General features: G+C 37.9%; 1 protein-coding gene across 2 annotated transcripts in view; it reads left to right on the forward strand.

Annotated features, from left to right (window-relative positions):
• Positions 1-272: 272 nt before the first annotated feature.
• The window catches only part of LOC128694495 (uncharacterized), a 42788-nt gene continuing 26569 nt past the window's right edge, over positions 273-16491 (forward strand). For both annotated transcript variants that reach the window (XM_070097918.1, XM_070097920.1), the window contains exons 1-5: positions 273-396; positions 1510-1598; positions 3140-3239; positions 8835-8983; positions 14846-14923. In XM_070097918.1, the coding sequence (XP_069954019.1) occupies positions 336-396; positions 1510-1598; positions 3140-3239; positions 8835-8983; positions 14846-14923 (477 nt within the window). In that variant the 5' untranslated portion in view covers positions 273-335. The remainder of the gene's footprint in view (positions 397-1509; positions 1599-3139; positions 3240-8834; positions 8984-14845; positions 14924-16491) is intronic.

Here is a 16491-nt window from a genome sequence, read left to right on the forward strand (position 1 = left end):
TAAGTCGTAAGCTTTTATGGCCCTTAACAACCCTGGACTACTGGAAAGCAGGGTTCAATAAGTCGTAAGCTTTTATGGCCCTTAACAACCCTGGACTACTGGAAAGCAGGGTTCAGTAAGTCGTAAGCTTTTATGGCCCTTAACAACCCTGGACTACTGGAAAGCAGGGTTCAATAAGTCGTAAGCTTTTATGGCCCTTAACAACTCTGGACTCCTGGAAAGCAGGGTTCAATAAGTCGTAAGCTTTTATGGCCCTTAACAACCCTGGACTACTGGAAAGCAGGGTTCAATAAGACTCAAGCTTTGATGGCCCTTAACAACCCCAAACAACAACAATGTCCTCTGCAGATCCTTCTAATTATGTGACAGTGGCAACTTTTGTAGTGAAAGATGAAGGTAAACATTACCTTATTTTTCTTTACGCAACAACCATAGTAAAGACAGTCTTAGTATACGTCAGCTTTAAGAATAAAGCTTAATAATATATAAATTCAGCTTTAAAAAGTGAGCTTTTTCTTTTGTTGTTAAAATATAGCCATAATATAATCATTTATATGTTTTTTATGTTAATTTTGTTAATAGAGGATAAAGCTGCATGTATATTGAATATGTATATTTAAGTATGTATCTAAAATGCCTAGTATACGTATGAATGTGTGTATACATATCTGTATATACGTATCTGTATATACGTATCTATATGTATGTATATACGTATCTATATGTATGTATATACGTATCTATATTTATGTATATACGTATCTATATGTATGTATATATGTATCTATATGTATGTATATACGTATCTATATGTATGTATATACATATATACATTATGTGTATATGCAGCTGCATGATGCTTGTCGGTTTAGTGCTTTATTTGATTATAATATGTATATATGCATATGTACATTTTTACTTTTAATAGCGATATTATTAATACAGTCATGGAGTGAGTGCTAAACCCATAGGAGGGTCATATGGCACCTGTGGGGGAATTGGGAGGTAATAAGGTTCGATCCAAGGAAGGGGAGGTCGGGTCCAATCCTTGGCTCAAGAAGCACATATTTGTGCCACTGAATCTTTATTTGTTTATATATGTATATATATATATATATATATATATATATATATATATATATATATATATATATATATATATATATATATATATATATATATATATATATATATATCTTGTACTATAGTATCACACCATTACATATATCCTAGGTAATATAAGAACAGCCTGGTTGACCAGGCCCAAGACCATGCTCTGGGAGCAGAAAAACTCTCAGAACTTATCGAAGATATATCGAGGATGTGAAGGTGACCCCTGTAATCAACCACAGGTATAATGTGAAGCAATTGCAAATTTAAAATAAGGTGTTCAGTGCATGCCAGTCATTTATAGAGAAACTATAATCTCTTACTTTTTGCATTTTTATTGAAAATTCTTTCTATTATATAAAACATTACTCGTTCTGTTCATGTACTGTTCGTGCTTAGGTCTGGAATCTGTGTCCGAGGATGTGATTTCAACTGAAGAAATTACTTCTGTGGTGGACGAGAATAATTCTGAGTCAGGGAGTGTGGAGGTGAGTGTTTGATACTTTTACAGTAATTTGGATGTCATTCGTACTACTATATGTAAGGAAATCTTGTAGTAACAGAATATGGTGTGTGTATATATGTATCTCTCTTATGTTTGTGCAAAACAACCACAGTGAAAAAAAAAGGGAGCTTCCAAGCATTTTCTTGCATTATCAAGGACCTTGATAATGTGAGAAATCACAAAAGTGCTTGGAAGTTCACTGTTTTTTTCACAGTACTTGTTTTGCATATTGTGATACAGTATTGACCATATTGACCACATCTGTGAACTATATTACAGATGAATGGTTCACAGAACCGACACGTTTATAAATTAGACACATGTGCAACTCTTTGGTATCTTTATTAAGGAAACTTTTCGCCACACAGTGGCTTCAAACCACTGTGTGGCGAAACGTTTCCTTAATAAAGATACCCAAGAGTTGCACATGTGTCTAATTTATCAACTATATTACAGTTCGTAGATATGGTTGTAAGAGGCGGCTAAAATGCCAGGAGAAAAGGGTTAGTAACCCTTTCTCCTGTATACATTACTTAAGATAAAAAGAGAACTTTTGTTTGATATGATATCCTAAATACAAATTGAATCCATATCAGAAGTAAATGTTATTATCCACACTTAATTTTGCACAATAATATTTGTGGTTTCTAGGTTAATGAGACTAGCTTAAAAGAAGTACCAATAATAGTAGTGGTATCATTGCTACCCCATTATATTGCTCATGGTATTTTCATGACTGACTATTTGACTCCACAATAACCTGTGTCAAGTAGTCTTAAGTAGTCTCTAAGCATTAGGATTAGTCTTCCCAAAATGAACAGCATTACTTAAGAAATCGTAATGACACGATTGCAAACGGGCTGGAGTTTTGAGACTCTATGACCGCAGGTTCAATCCTGGCCGGGGGTATGGTTTGAACAGCATTCTAGTGGCTTTCTTTTATGCTTAACCTGTAAATGGTCCAAACGTATATATACATTTTTTCAACATTTGAAAGCATGTAAAAAAGTAGATCTTCTTTTTTTGTTTTTACATTTGAAAATGTGTAAAAAAACTTTGATCTTTTTTTTTTTGGTTATATTTGAAAATATGTAAAAAAAAAAATGTAGATCTACTTTTGGAGCACTACACATATCAACGTAGATCTGCTTGGACCGTTTACGGGTTAAGAATATTTTATTATGTGTAAGCTACATTTTGTATACTGCAGAAAAGAAATAAAGTTGTACTGTATTTTATTATATTAGTTAAGGAGTCCATTACCTACTCAGGTGTTATGATCCAATGGCTGAGAAGGATTGGTGTTCAGTTTCTTCTGTGTGTTTTATGAGAGATGGAAATATTTACAGGTGAATGTATTGGTTTATCTGTACACAAATAACCCGCACGTAGGAGAGGGGAGCTTACAATGACGTTTTGGTCCAAGTTGGACATTTGCAAAGTCATGCTGTTATTTGTGTATTTTTCCAATCATGGCATTGTGCATTTTTGTTATAGCCATTTTGTAACATTTTGTCTTTTCAGGTAAGCTACATTGATGCAGTTGAAACAACAGTAACTGGCTCAGATGACCTCTATGTTTCTGCTGGTCAAGATGATGAAGTCAGGGAACCTGAGGAGGCAGGTGAGTGACTTCAGGTTCCTTGACATCAGTAAAAGGCTCAGAATCCAAGGAATTGGAGTTATTCTCCCCTCTTTTGCATCAAACCTGGTTGTCTTTCATTTCCCAGGTGCTTCATGACCCCTGTGCACCTTGTGCTTTCCCTTGAATGTGATGATAATATGAGTTCAGTCCCGCCGTGAGTGGAAGATATTAGGAATATTTCACAATGTCTGTTGCCCCTGTTCATCTAGCAGCAAGACGGTACCTAGAATGTCCTCCTAGGTGTTAACCAACTCTTATGGATTGCTTTTTGAAAAAGAGGATTATGGGACCCCGATGGAAATAAGCCACACTGATTGGCATTCTTTTGCTCTCCCGGGTTACTAACACTCCAGGTTAATACTAATTCAAATAAAATCAGTTTTCACATCATTAAGAGGAAAATTTGCTATACTCAATACCTAGAAGATGTTTATAATAATTGTTTTTCAGAACTAAATTATATTTTGTTATTATTATTATTATTATTCCTAGGTAGTCGGCTGGTGGACAGCATCCGCCCAGGGAGGTACTACCATCCTGTCAAGTGAGTGTAAAACGAAAGCCTGTAATTGTTGTACGTGATGGTAGGATTGCTGGTGTTTTTTTTTTTCTGTCTCGTAAACATACAAGATTTCATGTATGTCTTGCTACTTCTAGTTGCACTTAGGTCACACTACACTTGCATATACAAGCATAAATATACACACCCCTCTGGGTTTTCTTCTGTTTTCTTATTAGTTCTTGTTCTTATTTATTTCCTCTTATCTCCATGGGGAAGTGGAACAGAATTCTTCCTCTGTAAGCCATATGTGTCATAAGTGGCTTTGGCATGCTGCTCTTACCTGTATTTTTTTTTTTTTTGTACCTCTGTATATATGCTAAATTTCTAAATAAATAAATAAATAAATAAGAAGTGACTAAATTGCCGAGAGCAAGGGGCTAGTAACCCCTTCTCCTGTATATACAGCCTCTCCTCACTTAACGACAAAGTTCTGTTCAAAAGACCATGTCTGTCAATGAATTCATCGTTAAGTGAGAACCATACTATAATGGTAGTGGGTCTGTGTCAACCATCTTTGATATTGTTTTAATGTCACCTTTATACCATTTATAACATTCCCGGTATACGTATTTTTAAACATTTATAAAGTAGTGTACTGTACGTATATTGTAATAAACAGAACAGAGGGTATGCTTACTGGTCAGAGAGCCCATCGTAAATCTGAGTCGTCGGTAAACGAGTACATCACTAAGTGAGGAGAGGCTGTACATGTATTACTAAATTTAAAGGAGAAACTTTCATTTTTCCTTTAGGGCCACCCTGCCTCGGTGGGGTACAGCTGGTTTCTTGAAAGAAGATTATTATTATTATTATTATTGTTATTATTATTATTATTATTATTTTTTTTTTTTTTTTTTTTTTTTTTTTCAACAAGTCGGCCGTCTCCCACCGAGGCAGGGTGACCCAAAAAAGAAAGAAAATCCCCAAAAAGAAAATACTTTCATCATTCAACACTTTCACCACACTCACACATTATCACTGTTTTTGCAGAGGTGCTCAGAATACAACAGTTTAGAAGCATACACATATAAAGATACACAACATATCCCTCCAAACTGCCAATATCCCAAACCCCTCCTTTAAAGTGCAGGCATTGTACTTCCCATTTCCAGGACTCAAGTCCAACTATATGAAAATAACCGGTTTCCCTGAATCCCTTCACTAAATATTACCCTGCTCACACTCCAACAGATCGTCAGGTCCCAAGTACCATTCATCTCCATTCACTCCTATCTAACATGCTCATGCACGCTTGCTGGAAGTCCAAGCCCCTTGCCCACAAAACCTCCTTTACCCCCTCTCTCCAACCCTTTTGAGGACGACCCCTACCCCGCCTTCCTTCCCCTGTAGATTTATATGCTTTCCATGTCATTCTACTTTGATCCATTCTCTCTAAATGACCAAACCACCTCAACAACCCCTCTTCTGCCCTCTGACTAATACTTTTATTAACTCCACACCTTTTCCTAATTTCCACACTCCGAATTTTCTGCATAATATTTACACCACACATTGCCCTTAACCCTTTGACTGTCGCAACCCCCAATCCTGAGGTGTCTCCTGGTGTCGCAAAATTTAAAAAAAAAAATTATTTTTTCTTATGAAATGATAGAGAATCTTTTCCCGATTGTAATGACACCAAAAAAACGAAATTTGATGGAAAACTGACGGAATTACACTCTCGCGAAGTTAGCGACCTCTGCGATATTTACAAATCGGCGATTTCGCCCACTTTGAGCCCTATTTTCGGCTAATTCCATTGTTCCAGTTGACCAAACTCATAGCTATTTCTTTAGAACTCCATTTTTTCTATCGATTGAGTACAAGATACTGCCCATTTACCGATTTCAACTACCTAATAATGTGGTCAGAAATTTGCAATTTGGCCAATTTCACGAAAACTAAAAAATATGACAATTTCAAAATAAGGTCCAGAATGAACAATGCAGACATTCCTGGCTCTAAAATAACATTTTCTTTGTTCATCAGTCATGTCTCCAGGCCCCTCTGATATTACTCTTGCTTTCTATTTTGAATTTTTATTCAAACAAAAAATAGAAGACTTACTATTATGCAGACTACTGCAATACTGTAATAATTGTATAAATAACATCAACCCATTCATGACTGCATATTAGAATGGCTAGTTGGACATTTATTGGACAATGACATCATTTGTTTACTTTTGAACATTGGCAAAAATTCAAACATTTCCCCTACTTTGAGCTCCATTTCTAGGTTCTTTTTATAGTAAAATCAATCAAAATCACCTCTATTTCTATAATATGTTTTCCATTCTATCAAATGAGACCAAGAAAATGAGAATACAGTGGACCCCCGGTTAACGATATTTTTTCACTCCAGGAGTATGTTCAGGTGCCAGTACTGACCGAATTTGTTCCCATAAGGAATATTGTGAAGTAGATTAGTCCATTTCAGACCCCCAAACATACACGTACAAACGCACTTACATAATTGGTCGCATTCGGAGGTGATCGTTATGCGGGGGTCCACTGTACAGCCATAAATACTATATGAAAATAGACCACAAATTCGGCATTTTAATTAAAAAAAAACGGTTGGAGTTTTTTTTTTCTCATTATGCACTGCGTGCTCCAGGATTTTTTTTATATGGTGCACACTGACCACACAGACCCATTCTCTCACATGTGGGCCTACCAGCTTTCTCCTGCTTGATTTGAAGCCGCTAGAATTTATGAGTGTATATACGTCAAACACGGTACCTCGTGAGACGTATATATACGGCCGCGACAGTCAAAGGGTTAAACAGGACATCTCCACTGCCTCCAACCGTCTCCTCGCTGCTGCATTTACCACCCAAGCTTCACACCCATATAAGAGTGTTGGTACTACTATACTTTCATACATTCCCTTCTTTGCCTCCATAGATAACGTTTTTTTATTTTTTTTATTATCACACCGGCCGATTCCCACCAAGGCAGGGTGGCCCGAAAAAGAAAAACTTTCACCATCATTCACTCCATCACTGTCTTGCCAGAAGGGTGCTTTACACTACAGTTTTTAAACTGCAACATTAACACCCCTCCTTCAGAGTGCAGGCACTGTACTTCCCATCTCCAGGACTCAAGTCCGGCCTGCCGGTTTCCCTGAATCCCTTCATAAATGTTACTTTGCTCACACTCCAACAGCACGTCAAGTATTAAAAACCATTTGTCTCCATTCACTCCTATCAAACACGCTCACGCATGCCTGCTGGAAGTCCAAGCCCCTCGCACACAAAACCTCCTTTACCCCCTCCCTCCAACCCTTCCTTGGCCGACCCCTACCCCGCCTTCCTTCCACTACAGACTGATACACTCTTGAAGTCATTCTGTTTCGCTCCATTCTCTCTACATGTCCGAACCACCTCAACAACCCTTCCTCAGCCCTCTGGACAACAGTTTTGGTAATCCCGCACCTCCTCATAACTTCCAAACTACGAATTCTCTGCATTATATTCACACCACACATTGCCCTCAGACATGACATCTCCACTGCCTCCAGCCTTCTCCTCGCTGCAACATTCATCACCCACGCTTCACACCCATATAAGAGCGTTGGTAAAACTATACTCTCATACATTCCCCTCTTTGCCTCCAAGGACAAAGTTCTTTGTCTCCACAGACTCCTAAGTGCACCACTCACTCTTTTTCCCTCATCAATTCTATGATTCACCTCATCTTTCATAGACCCATCCGCTGACACGTCCACTCCCAAATATCTGAATACGTTCACCTCCTCCATACTCTCTCCCTCCAATCTGATATTCAATCTTTCATCACCTAATCTTTTTGTTATCCTCATAACCTTACTCTTTCCTGTATTCACCTTTAATTTTCTTCTTTTGCACACCCTACCAAATTCATCCACCAATCTCTGCAACTTCTCTTCAGAATCTCCCAAGAGCACAGTGTCATCAGCAAAGAGCAGCTGTGACAACTCCCACTTTGTGTGTGATTCTTTATCTTTTAACTCCACGCCTCTTGCCATAACGTTTTTTGACTCCACATATACCTCAACGCACCACTCACCTTTTTTCCCTCATCAATTCTATGATTAACCTCATCCTTCATAAATCCATCCGCCGACACATCAACTCCCAAGTACACAGTGGACCCCCGGTTAACGATATTTTTTCACTCCAGAAGTATGTTCAGGTGCCAGTACTGACCGAATTTGTTCCCATAAGGAATATTGTGAAGTAGATTAGTCCATTTCAGACCCCCAAACATACACGTACAAATGCACCTACATAAATACACTTACATAATTGGTCGCATTCGGAGGTAATCGTTATGCGGGGGTCCACTGTATCTGAAAACATTCACTTCTTCCATACTCCTCCTCCCCAATTTGATATCCAATTTTTCTTTATCTAAATCATTTGATACCCTCATCACCTTACTCTTTTCTATGTTCACTTTCAACTTTCTACCTTAGCACACATTCCCAGACTCATCCACTAACCTTTGCAATTTTTATTTAGAATCTCCCATAAGCACAGTATCATCAGCAAAAAGTAACTGTGTCAATTCCCATTTTGAATTTGATTCCCCAAAATTTAATCCCACCCCTCTCCCAAACACCCTAGCATTTACTTCCTTTACAACCCCATCTATAAATATATTATTATTATTATTATGATTATTATTACTATTATTATTATGATTGTAACTTATTATTGTTACTACTATTATTATTATTTTTATTATTATTGTTACTGTATGTTCATAAAAGCTAAATTTCTCTTGTTAGCAATACTGTTTAACCCACTGTGTTCTGTACCACCAATGCACCGCACATACATCACACACTTAAGAGACAAAATTATATATGGTGTTTCTGTGCATCGCTGACCTTTATCAAATCAATCTACTGTGTCTCAGTAATGGTTCTGAGCAGATCAAAACATTGCCTGAGGTTTCCTCTCCAAAACGTACATCATTTGTGAATTGGTCCAACTATGACACTAGCATGTTTGTCTTTTGTAGATGGAGGTGGACGAAGTTTTACATTGTGGAGTCTTCCTGCTGTGAGGACCTTACTGGATGTATATGAGGAACACGAACAAACTTATGTAGACAAGACCATGAGACGCAGAGCATTTTGGGAACTAATTTCAGAGAAAATGAAAAACCAGGTAAAATATAGCCTAATCCATTGGATTTTAGATTTATTTGTTATTATAGTAGTATTGGGAATCTTGTACTCTGTGTTTTGTAACTTTTCTTTTTGAAGGGAGTTTATGAAATATCACATGTAGACATTTAAAGCCTATCTTGAAATGTTATGTGTTTATGAGGGTAATCAGAAATTTTTGTCAACGAATGTTCTTTTCTAGTTTATCATACAAGTTAGGCAGTTCTCACTTTTTATGCTGAAAAATATGAGGAAGCAATTTTTCTTAGTACACAAGTGCAAGGAATAAAGCAGAAATCATGGAAAATAAAGCACAAAAAAATAAATGGATGATGATTAGAAAATAAGAGTACATACTGGTAATTGTACAAAGAATGTCAGCTGGAAAAAAAGTAATGAACTATCAGGTGGACTTTCACAGTGCAAAAAGCTGAAGTCAAAAAAACAATGTGATTATGGGTACATTTCTTACCTTAGTATTTTCATAGGTAAACAACTTAACAGTCGATTACATTTTTTGTATTTTTTTTTTTCACACACTGGCCATATCCCCCTGAGGTAGGGTGACCTAAACAGAAAAATGAAAGTTTCTATTTTTAACTTTAGTATTGTACACAGGAGAAGGAGTTACTTTCCCCTTGCTCCCGGCATTTTAGTCGCCTCTTATGACATGCATGGCTTATGAAGGAAGAATTCTGTTCCACTTCCCCATGGAGATAAGAGAAGAGAAACAAGAACAAGAACTAGTAAGAAAATAGAAAAAAACCCAGAAGGGTGTGTGTGTGTATATAGTGGACCCTTGGTTATCGGTCATAATCCATTCCAGAAGGTCAGCCTAAATCCGAAAAAGCAGAAAACTGAAATAATATTTCCCATAAGAATTAATGTAAATCCAATTAATCTGTTTCAGACACCCAAAAATATTAACAAAAAATACATTTTTTAAAGTTTAACTGTAGTTTTACATACAGAAAACAATGAGAAATAAATATAAAGCACAAATTTTAATGATGAATGAACATTACATATCTTTATTGGAGACTTGTTGTCGTATTGAAGAAGGCAGGAGGGGAGAGGGAGTTGGGAATCCCCTCTGTGTAGTGTAGCCCCCTTGGGCTACACTACACAGCCATATTATTACACTACTTAGCCATATTATTACCATGTTCATTGAGTTTAATCGTTTCTAACAACTACCTTTACATGCCATCGTAAACAAAGGGAGAATTAATGAATAATTCATGCCGAGAATTCTAAACAGACGCATATGAAGGGCGATTACTGGGTGAGACGCAAGATTCACAGTTTTCTCTAACACTGAATCAGAGAAAACATAATGTTTACTCTCCACCCGACTCTCCACTCGATAGCATATAAACATTGCATGTACACTGGACCCCCGCCTTACGATATTAATACATTCCAGAAGTCTGTTCGAGTGCCGTTACTGAATGAATTTGTTCCCATAAGGAATATTGTAAATTAGATTAGTCCGTTTCATACCCCCAAAAATACACATACAAAAGCACTTATAAAAATACACTTACATAATTGTTCGAGTTGGGACCTGATCGTAAGGCGGGGGTCCACTGTATATGCTATGTTTATATGCTATATGCTATGTAATGTGTTTCGTATATAATTTTGAAGAAAATATCATAGATGGATTAATGAAATTGTCTATATTAACTTAAAATTAGACATTTAATGTGCTCAAGAGTGATTTATTACATCCAGTATGGCCGATCTCCGAAATAACGACCGATAACCTGGATAGAATTTCAGCCAAAAAAGCGGGCAAAAACCGAATTGGCCAATATCCAGAATGGCCAATAACCGAGGGTCCACTGTATATATGCTTGTACATAAATGTGTAATGTGACCTAAGTGTAAGTAGAAGTAGCAAGACATACCTAAAATCTTGCATGTTTGAGACAGAAAAAAAACACCAGCAATCCTACCCTCATGTAAAACAATTACAGGCTTTTGTTGTGCACTCACTTGGCAAGATGGTAGTACCTCCTTGGGTGGTTGCTGTCTACCAACCTACTACTTAGGATTTTTTGTAATTCTTTCTTTCTTTCAACAAACCGGCCATATCCGGCCGAGGCAGGGTGGCCCAAAAAGAAAAACAAAAGTTTCTCTTTTTAAATTTAGTAATTTATACAGGAAAAGGGGTTACTAGCCCCTTGCTCCCGGCATTTTAGTTGCCTCTTACAACACGCATGGCTTACGGAGGAAGAATTCTGTTCCACTTCCCCATGGAGATAACTGGAAATAAACAAGAACAAGAACTAGTAAGAAAATAGAAGAAAACCCAGAGGGGTGTGTATATATATGCTTGTACATGTATGTGTAGTGTGACCTAAGTGTAAGTAGAAGTAGCAAGACATACCTAAAATCTTGCATGTTTGAGACAGAAATAAGACACCAGCAATCCTACCGTAATGTAAAACAATTACAGGCTTTCATTTTACACTCACTTGGCAAGATGGTAATACCTCCTTGGGCGGTTGCTGTCTACCAACCTACTATTTAGGATTTTTATAAGAGGAGAGAGAGAGATTTTGGGAGATGTTAAGTGAATGTATAGGAGCCTTTGAACCAAGTGAGAGAGTAATTGTGGTAGGGGACCTGAATGATGAAGTTGGAGAAACTTTTAGAGAGGGTGTGGTAGGTAAGTTTGGGGTGCCAGGTGTAAATGATAATGGGAGCCCTTTGATTGAACTTTGTATAGAAAGGGGTTTAGTTATAGGTAATACATATTTTAAGAAAAAGAGGATAAATAAGTATTCAAGATATGATGTAGGGCGAAATGACAGTAGTTTGTTGGATTATGTATTGGTAGATAAAAGACTGTTGAGTAGACTTCAGGATGTATATGTTTATAGAGGGGCCACAAATATATCAGATCACTTTCTAGTTGTAGCTACACTGAGAGTAAAAGGTAGATGGGATACAAGGAGAATAGAAGCATCAGGGAAGAGAGAGGTGAAGGTTTATAAACTAAAAGAGGAGGCAGTTAGGGTAAGATATAAACAGCTATTGGAGGATAGATGGGCTAATGAGAGCATAGGCAATGGGATCGAAGAGGTATGGGGTAGGTTTAAAAATGTAGTGTTAGAGTGTTCAGCAGAAGTTTGTGGGTACAGGAAAGTGGGTGCGGGAGGGAAGAGAAGCGATTGGTGGAATGATGATGTAAAGAGAGTAGTAAGGGAGAAAAAGTTAGCATATGAGAAGTTTTTACAAAGTAGAAGTGATGCAAGGAGGGAAGAGTATATGGAGAAAAAGAGAGAGGTTAAGAGAGTGGTGAAGCAATGTAAAAAGAGAGCAAATGAGAGAGTGGGTGAGATGTTATCAACAAATTTTGTTGAAAATAAGAAAAAGTTTTGGAGTGAGATTAACAAGTTAAGGAAGCCTAGAGAACAAATGGATTTGTCAGTTAAAAATAGGAGAGGAGAGTTATTAAATGGAGAGTTAGAGGTATTGGGAAGATGGAGGGAATATTTTGAGGAATTGTTAAATGTTGATGAAGATAGGGAAGCTGTGATTTCGTGTATAGGGCAAGGAGGAATAACATCTTGTAGGAGTGAGGAAGAGCCAGTTGTGAGTGTGGGGGAAGTTCGTGAGGCAGTACGTAAAATGAAAGGGTGTAAGGCAGCCGGGATTGATGGGATAAAGATAGAAATGTTAAAAGCAGGTGGGGATATAGTTTTGGAGTGGTTGGTGCAATTATTTAATAAATGTATGGAAGAGGGTAAGGTACCTAGGGATTGGCAGAGAGCATGCATAGTTCCTTTGTATAAAGGCAAAGGGGACAAAAGAGAGTGCAACAATTATAGGGGGATAAGTCTGTTGAGTATACCTGGTAAAGTGTATGGTAGAGTTATTATTGAAAGAATTAAGAGTAAGATGGAGAATAGGATAGCAGATGAACAAGGAGGCTTTAGGAAAGGTAGGGGGTGTGTGGACCGGGTGTTTACAGTGAAACATATAAGTGAACAGTATTTAGATAAGGCTAAAGAGGTCTTTGTGGCATTTATGAATTTGGAAAAGGCATATGACAGGGTGGATAGGGGGGTAATGTGGCAGATGTTGCAGGTGTATGGTGTAGGAGGTAAGTTACTGAAAGCAGTGAAGAGTTTTTACGAGGATAGTGAGGCTCAAGTTAGAGTATGTAGGAAAGAGGGAAATTATTTCCCAGTAAAAGTAGGCCTTAGACAAGGATGTGTGATGTCACCGTGGTTATTTAATATATTTATAGATGGGGTTGTAAGAGAAGTAAATGCGAGGGTCTTGGCAAGAGGCGTGGAGATAAAAGATAAAGAATCACACATAAAGTGGGAGTTGTCACAGTTGCTCTTTGCTGATGACACTGTGCTCTTGGGAGATTCTGAAGAGAAGTTCCAGAAATTGGTGGATGAATTTGGTAGGGTGTGCAAAAGAAGAAAATTAAAAGTGAATACAGGAAAGAGTAAGGTTATGAGGATAACAAAAAGATTAGGTGATGAAAGATTGGATACCAGATTGGAGGGAGAGAGTATGGAGGAGGTGAGTGTATTCAGATATTTGGGAGTGGACGTGTCAGCGGATGAGTCTATGAAAGATGAGGTGAATCATAGAATTGATGAGGGGAGAAGGGTGAGTGGTGCACTTAGGAGTCTGTGGAGACAAAGAACTTTGTCCTTGGAGGCAAAGAGGGGAATGTATGAGAGTATAGTTTTACCAACGCTCTTATATGGGTGTGAAGCATGGGTGATGAATGTTGCAGCGAGGAGAAGGCTGGAGGCAGTGGAGATGTCATGTCTGAGGGCAATGTGTGGTGTGAATATAATGCAGAGAATTCATAGTTTGGAAGTTAGGAGGAGGTGCGGGATTACCAAAACTGTTGTCCAGAGGGCTGAGGAAGGGTTGTTGAGGTGGTTCGGACATGTAGAGAGAATGGAGCGAAACAGAATGACTTCAAGAGTGTATCAGTCTGTAGTGGAAGGAAGGCGGGGTAGGGGTCGGTCTAGGAAAGGTTGGAGGGAGGGGGTAAAGGAGGTTTTGTGTGCGAGGGGCTTGGACTTCCAGCAGGCATGCGTGAGCGTGTTTGATAGGAGTGAATGGAGACAAATGGTTTTTAATACTTGACGTGCTGTTGAGTGTGAGCAAAGTAACATTTATGAAGGGATTCAGGGAAACCGGCAGGCCGGACTTGAGTCCTGGAGATGGGAAGTACAGTGCCTGCACTCTGAAGGAGGGGTGTTAATGTTGCAGTTTAAAAACTGTAGTGTAAAGCACCCTTCTGGCAAGACAGTGATGGAGTGAATGATGGTGAAAGTTTTTCTTTTTCGGGCCACCCTGCCTTGGTGGGAATCGGCCAGTGTGATAATAATAATAATATTATTATAATAATAATAATATTATTATAATAATAAAAAAGCACTAAACTTACTAGGGTCCAACATTATTTGTAAGAGGACAAATGGTAACTGCAAATAATGTACTGGATTTACAATATAATTTAAAAAAAAAACTTTAAGGCTATATTTCTATTTGGCTTGCAATTATCATATATTGTTATTATTATTATTCTGTTATTATTACTAAATGGTTTGAACATTTAGAGAGGATCGAGCAAAATAGGATGACTTGGAGGGTGTATAAATCATAGTGTGTGTAAGGCCTGGGGAATGGAAGGTAATCGAGTTTGGTCCAGGGAAGAAGAGGACATCTCTTATTCCATGGATCAAGAGCTGTTCATGGTCATGAAGGAACCCCTTCACCCTCTTTCCTTGCTGGAAAAAGCACAAGACAGTAAATGGGAACTGGAAATGTCTATTTTGATTCAAGATTATTTATTAACACTGGTGTTTTGCAGGGCCATTTCTACAGTTGGAGTGCATGTCGAATCAGGTTCAAAGGGATGTGTCGTAAAGTCCTTTGCTTGGCGAGGCACGTAAGTAATTCTCTACATTTTTTTTTATTATATTATGGCTTGTATACATGTTTATTCAGATAAGCTAAAACCTGCACTTTGAAAAGAAACCTTATGATGATATTTTGGTCCATCATGGACCATTGTAAAGCCATTTGTGATTGGACCACCATCCAAATTGTTAAATTGTTCCAGACACAGTATTGGCCTTTTATTCTTTGAGTTCATTGAATCTGCTTCATCACTTGTACTGTAACTGGTGGAGAAGTGTAGGTCGTATACAGCTTTTGAAAAAATGAGATATCTGGTTTTGTGCTGCAGCAAAGTCCATTTAATGTTTCAGCTGTTAACATGGAAATGTGTATACATAAATATTGCACATACATATACATGTATGTGCAATATTTATTGTTCTAGTCTTATGTATTATTTATATTTTGCCTGAAATGTTCTGAATAACCAGGGTCTTTCCATGTGTGCTATTAGATATCATCCGGTATTATTTAAACACACTGACTACCTCCCAACAAGGAGAAGGGGCTACTAGCCCCCTTCTCCTGAAATTTTAACCTCCTCTTATGACATGCATAGTTTGTGGAGGAAGGATTCTCTCTCTCTCTCTCTCTTTTTTTTTTTTTTTTTTTTTTTTACTGGCCATATCCCACCAAGGCAGGACGACCTAAAAAAAAAAAATGAAAGCTTGCCTTTTTAAATTTAGCAATGTATACAGGAGAAGGGGTTACTAGCCTCTTGCTCCCGGCATTTTGGTCACCTCTTACAATATGCATTACTTACAAAGGAAGAATTATGTTCCACTTCACCATGGAGATAAGAGGAAAGAAACAAGAACAAGAACTAATAAGAAAATAGAAGAAAACCTGAAATCCTGCATGTTTATGAGACAGAAAAAAGACACCATCATGTAAAACAATTACAGGTTTCTGTTTTACACTCACCTGGCAGGACGGTAATACCTCTCTGGGCGATTGCTGTCTACCAACATACTACCTAGGATTTTTTTTTTTTTTTTTTTTTTTTTTTTTTTTTTTTTTTTTTTAACAAGTCAGCCATCTCCCACCAAAGCAGGGTGACCCAAAAAAGAAAATCCCCCCAAAAAAAAATACTTTCATCATCATTCAACACTTTCACCTCACTCACGCATAATGACTGTTTTTACAGAGGTGCTCAGAATACAACAGTTTAGAAGCATATACATATAAAGATACACAACATATCCCTCCAAACTGTCAATATCCCAAACCCCTCCTTTAAAGTGCAGGCATTGTACTTCCCATTTCCAGGACTCAAGTCCGGCTACAGTGGTCCCCCACTTTTCGTAGTTCCCGGCAATCGTAAAATTCGCCAATCATAGGAGTATTTTCGTATAAACATGGACTCGCTTTTTGTAGGTTGACTCGCGAGTCGTAGTTCGTCCGGGACACGTACGCACGGCATGGGCCAGGGCGGCAGCCAGTCTGGCATTGTTTACCAGTGAGCGAAGGTCCCCTCGCGTGCTCCATCGAAATATTTCATAATGTTCCATTTATTTTAGTGCTTGCAAGTACTAAATAAGCTACCATGTCAAGCCT

The sequence above is a fragment of the Cherax quadricarinatus genome, chromosome 60 (genome assembly GCF_038502225.1).
Source record: "Cherax quadricarinatus isolate ZL_2023a chromosome 60, ASM3850222v1, whole genome shotgun sequence".
Lineage (NCBI taxonomy): Eukaryota > Metazoa > Arthropoda > Malacostraca > Decapoda > Parastacidae > Cherax > Cherax quadricarinatus.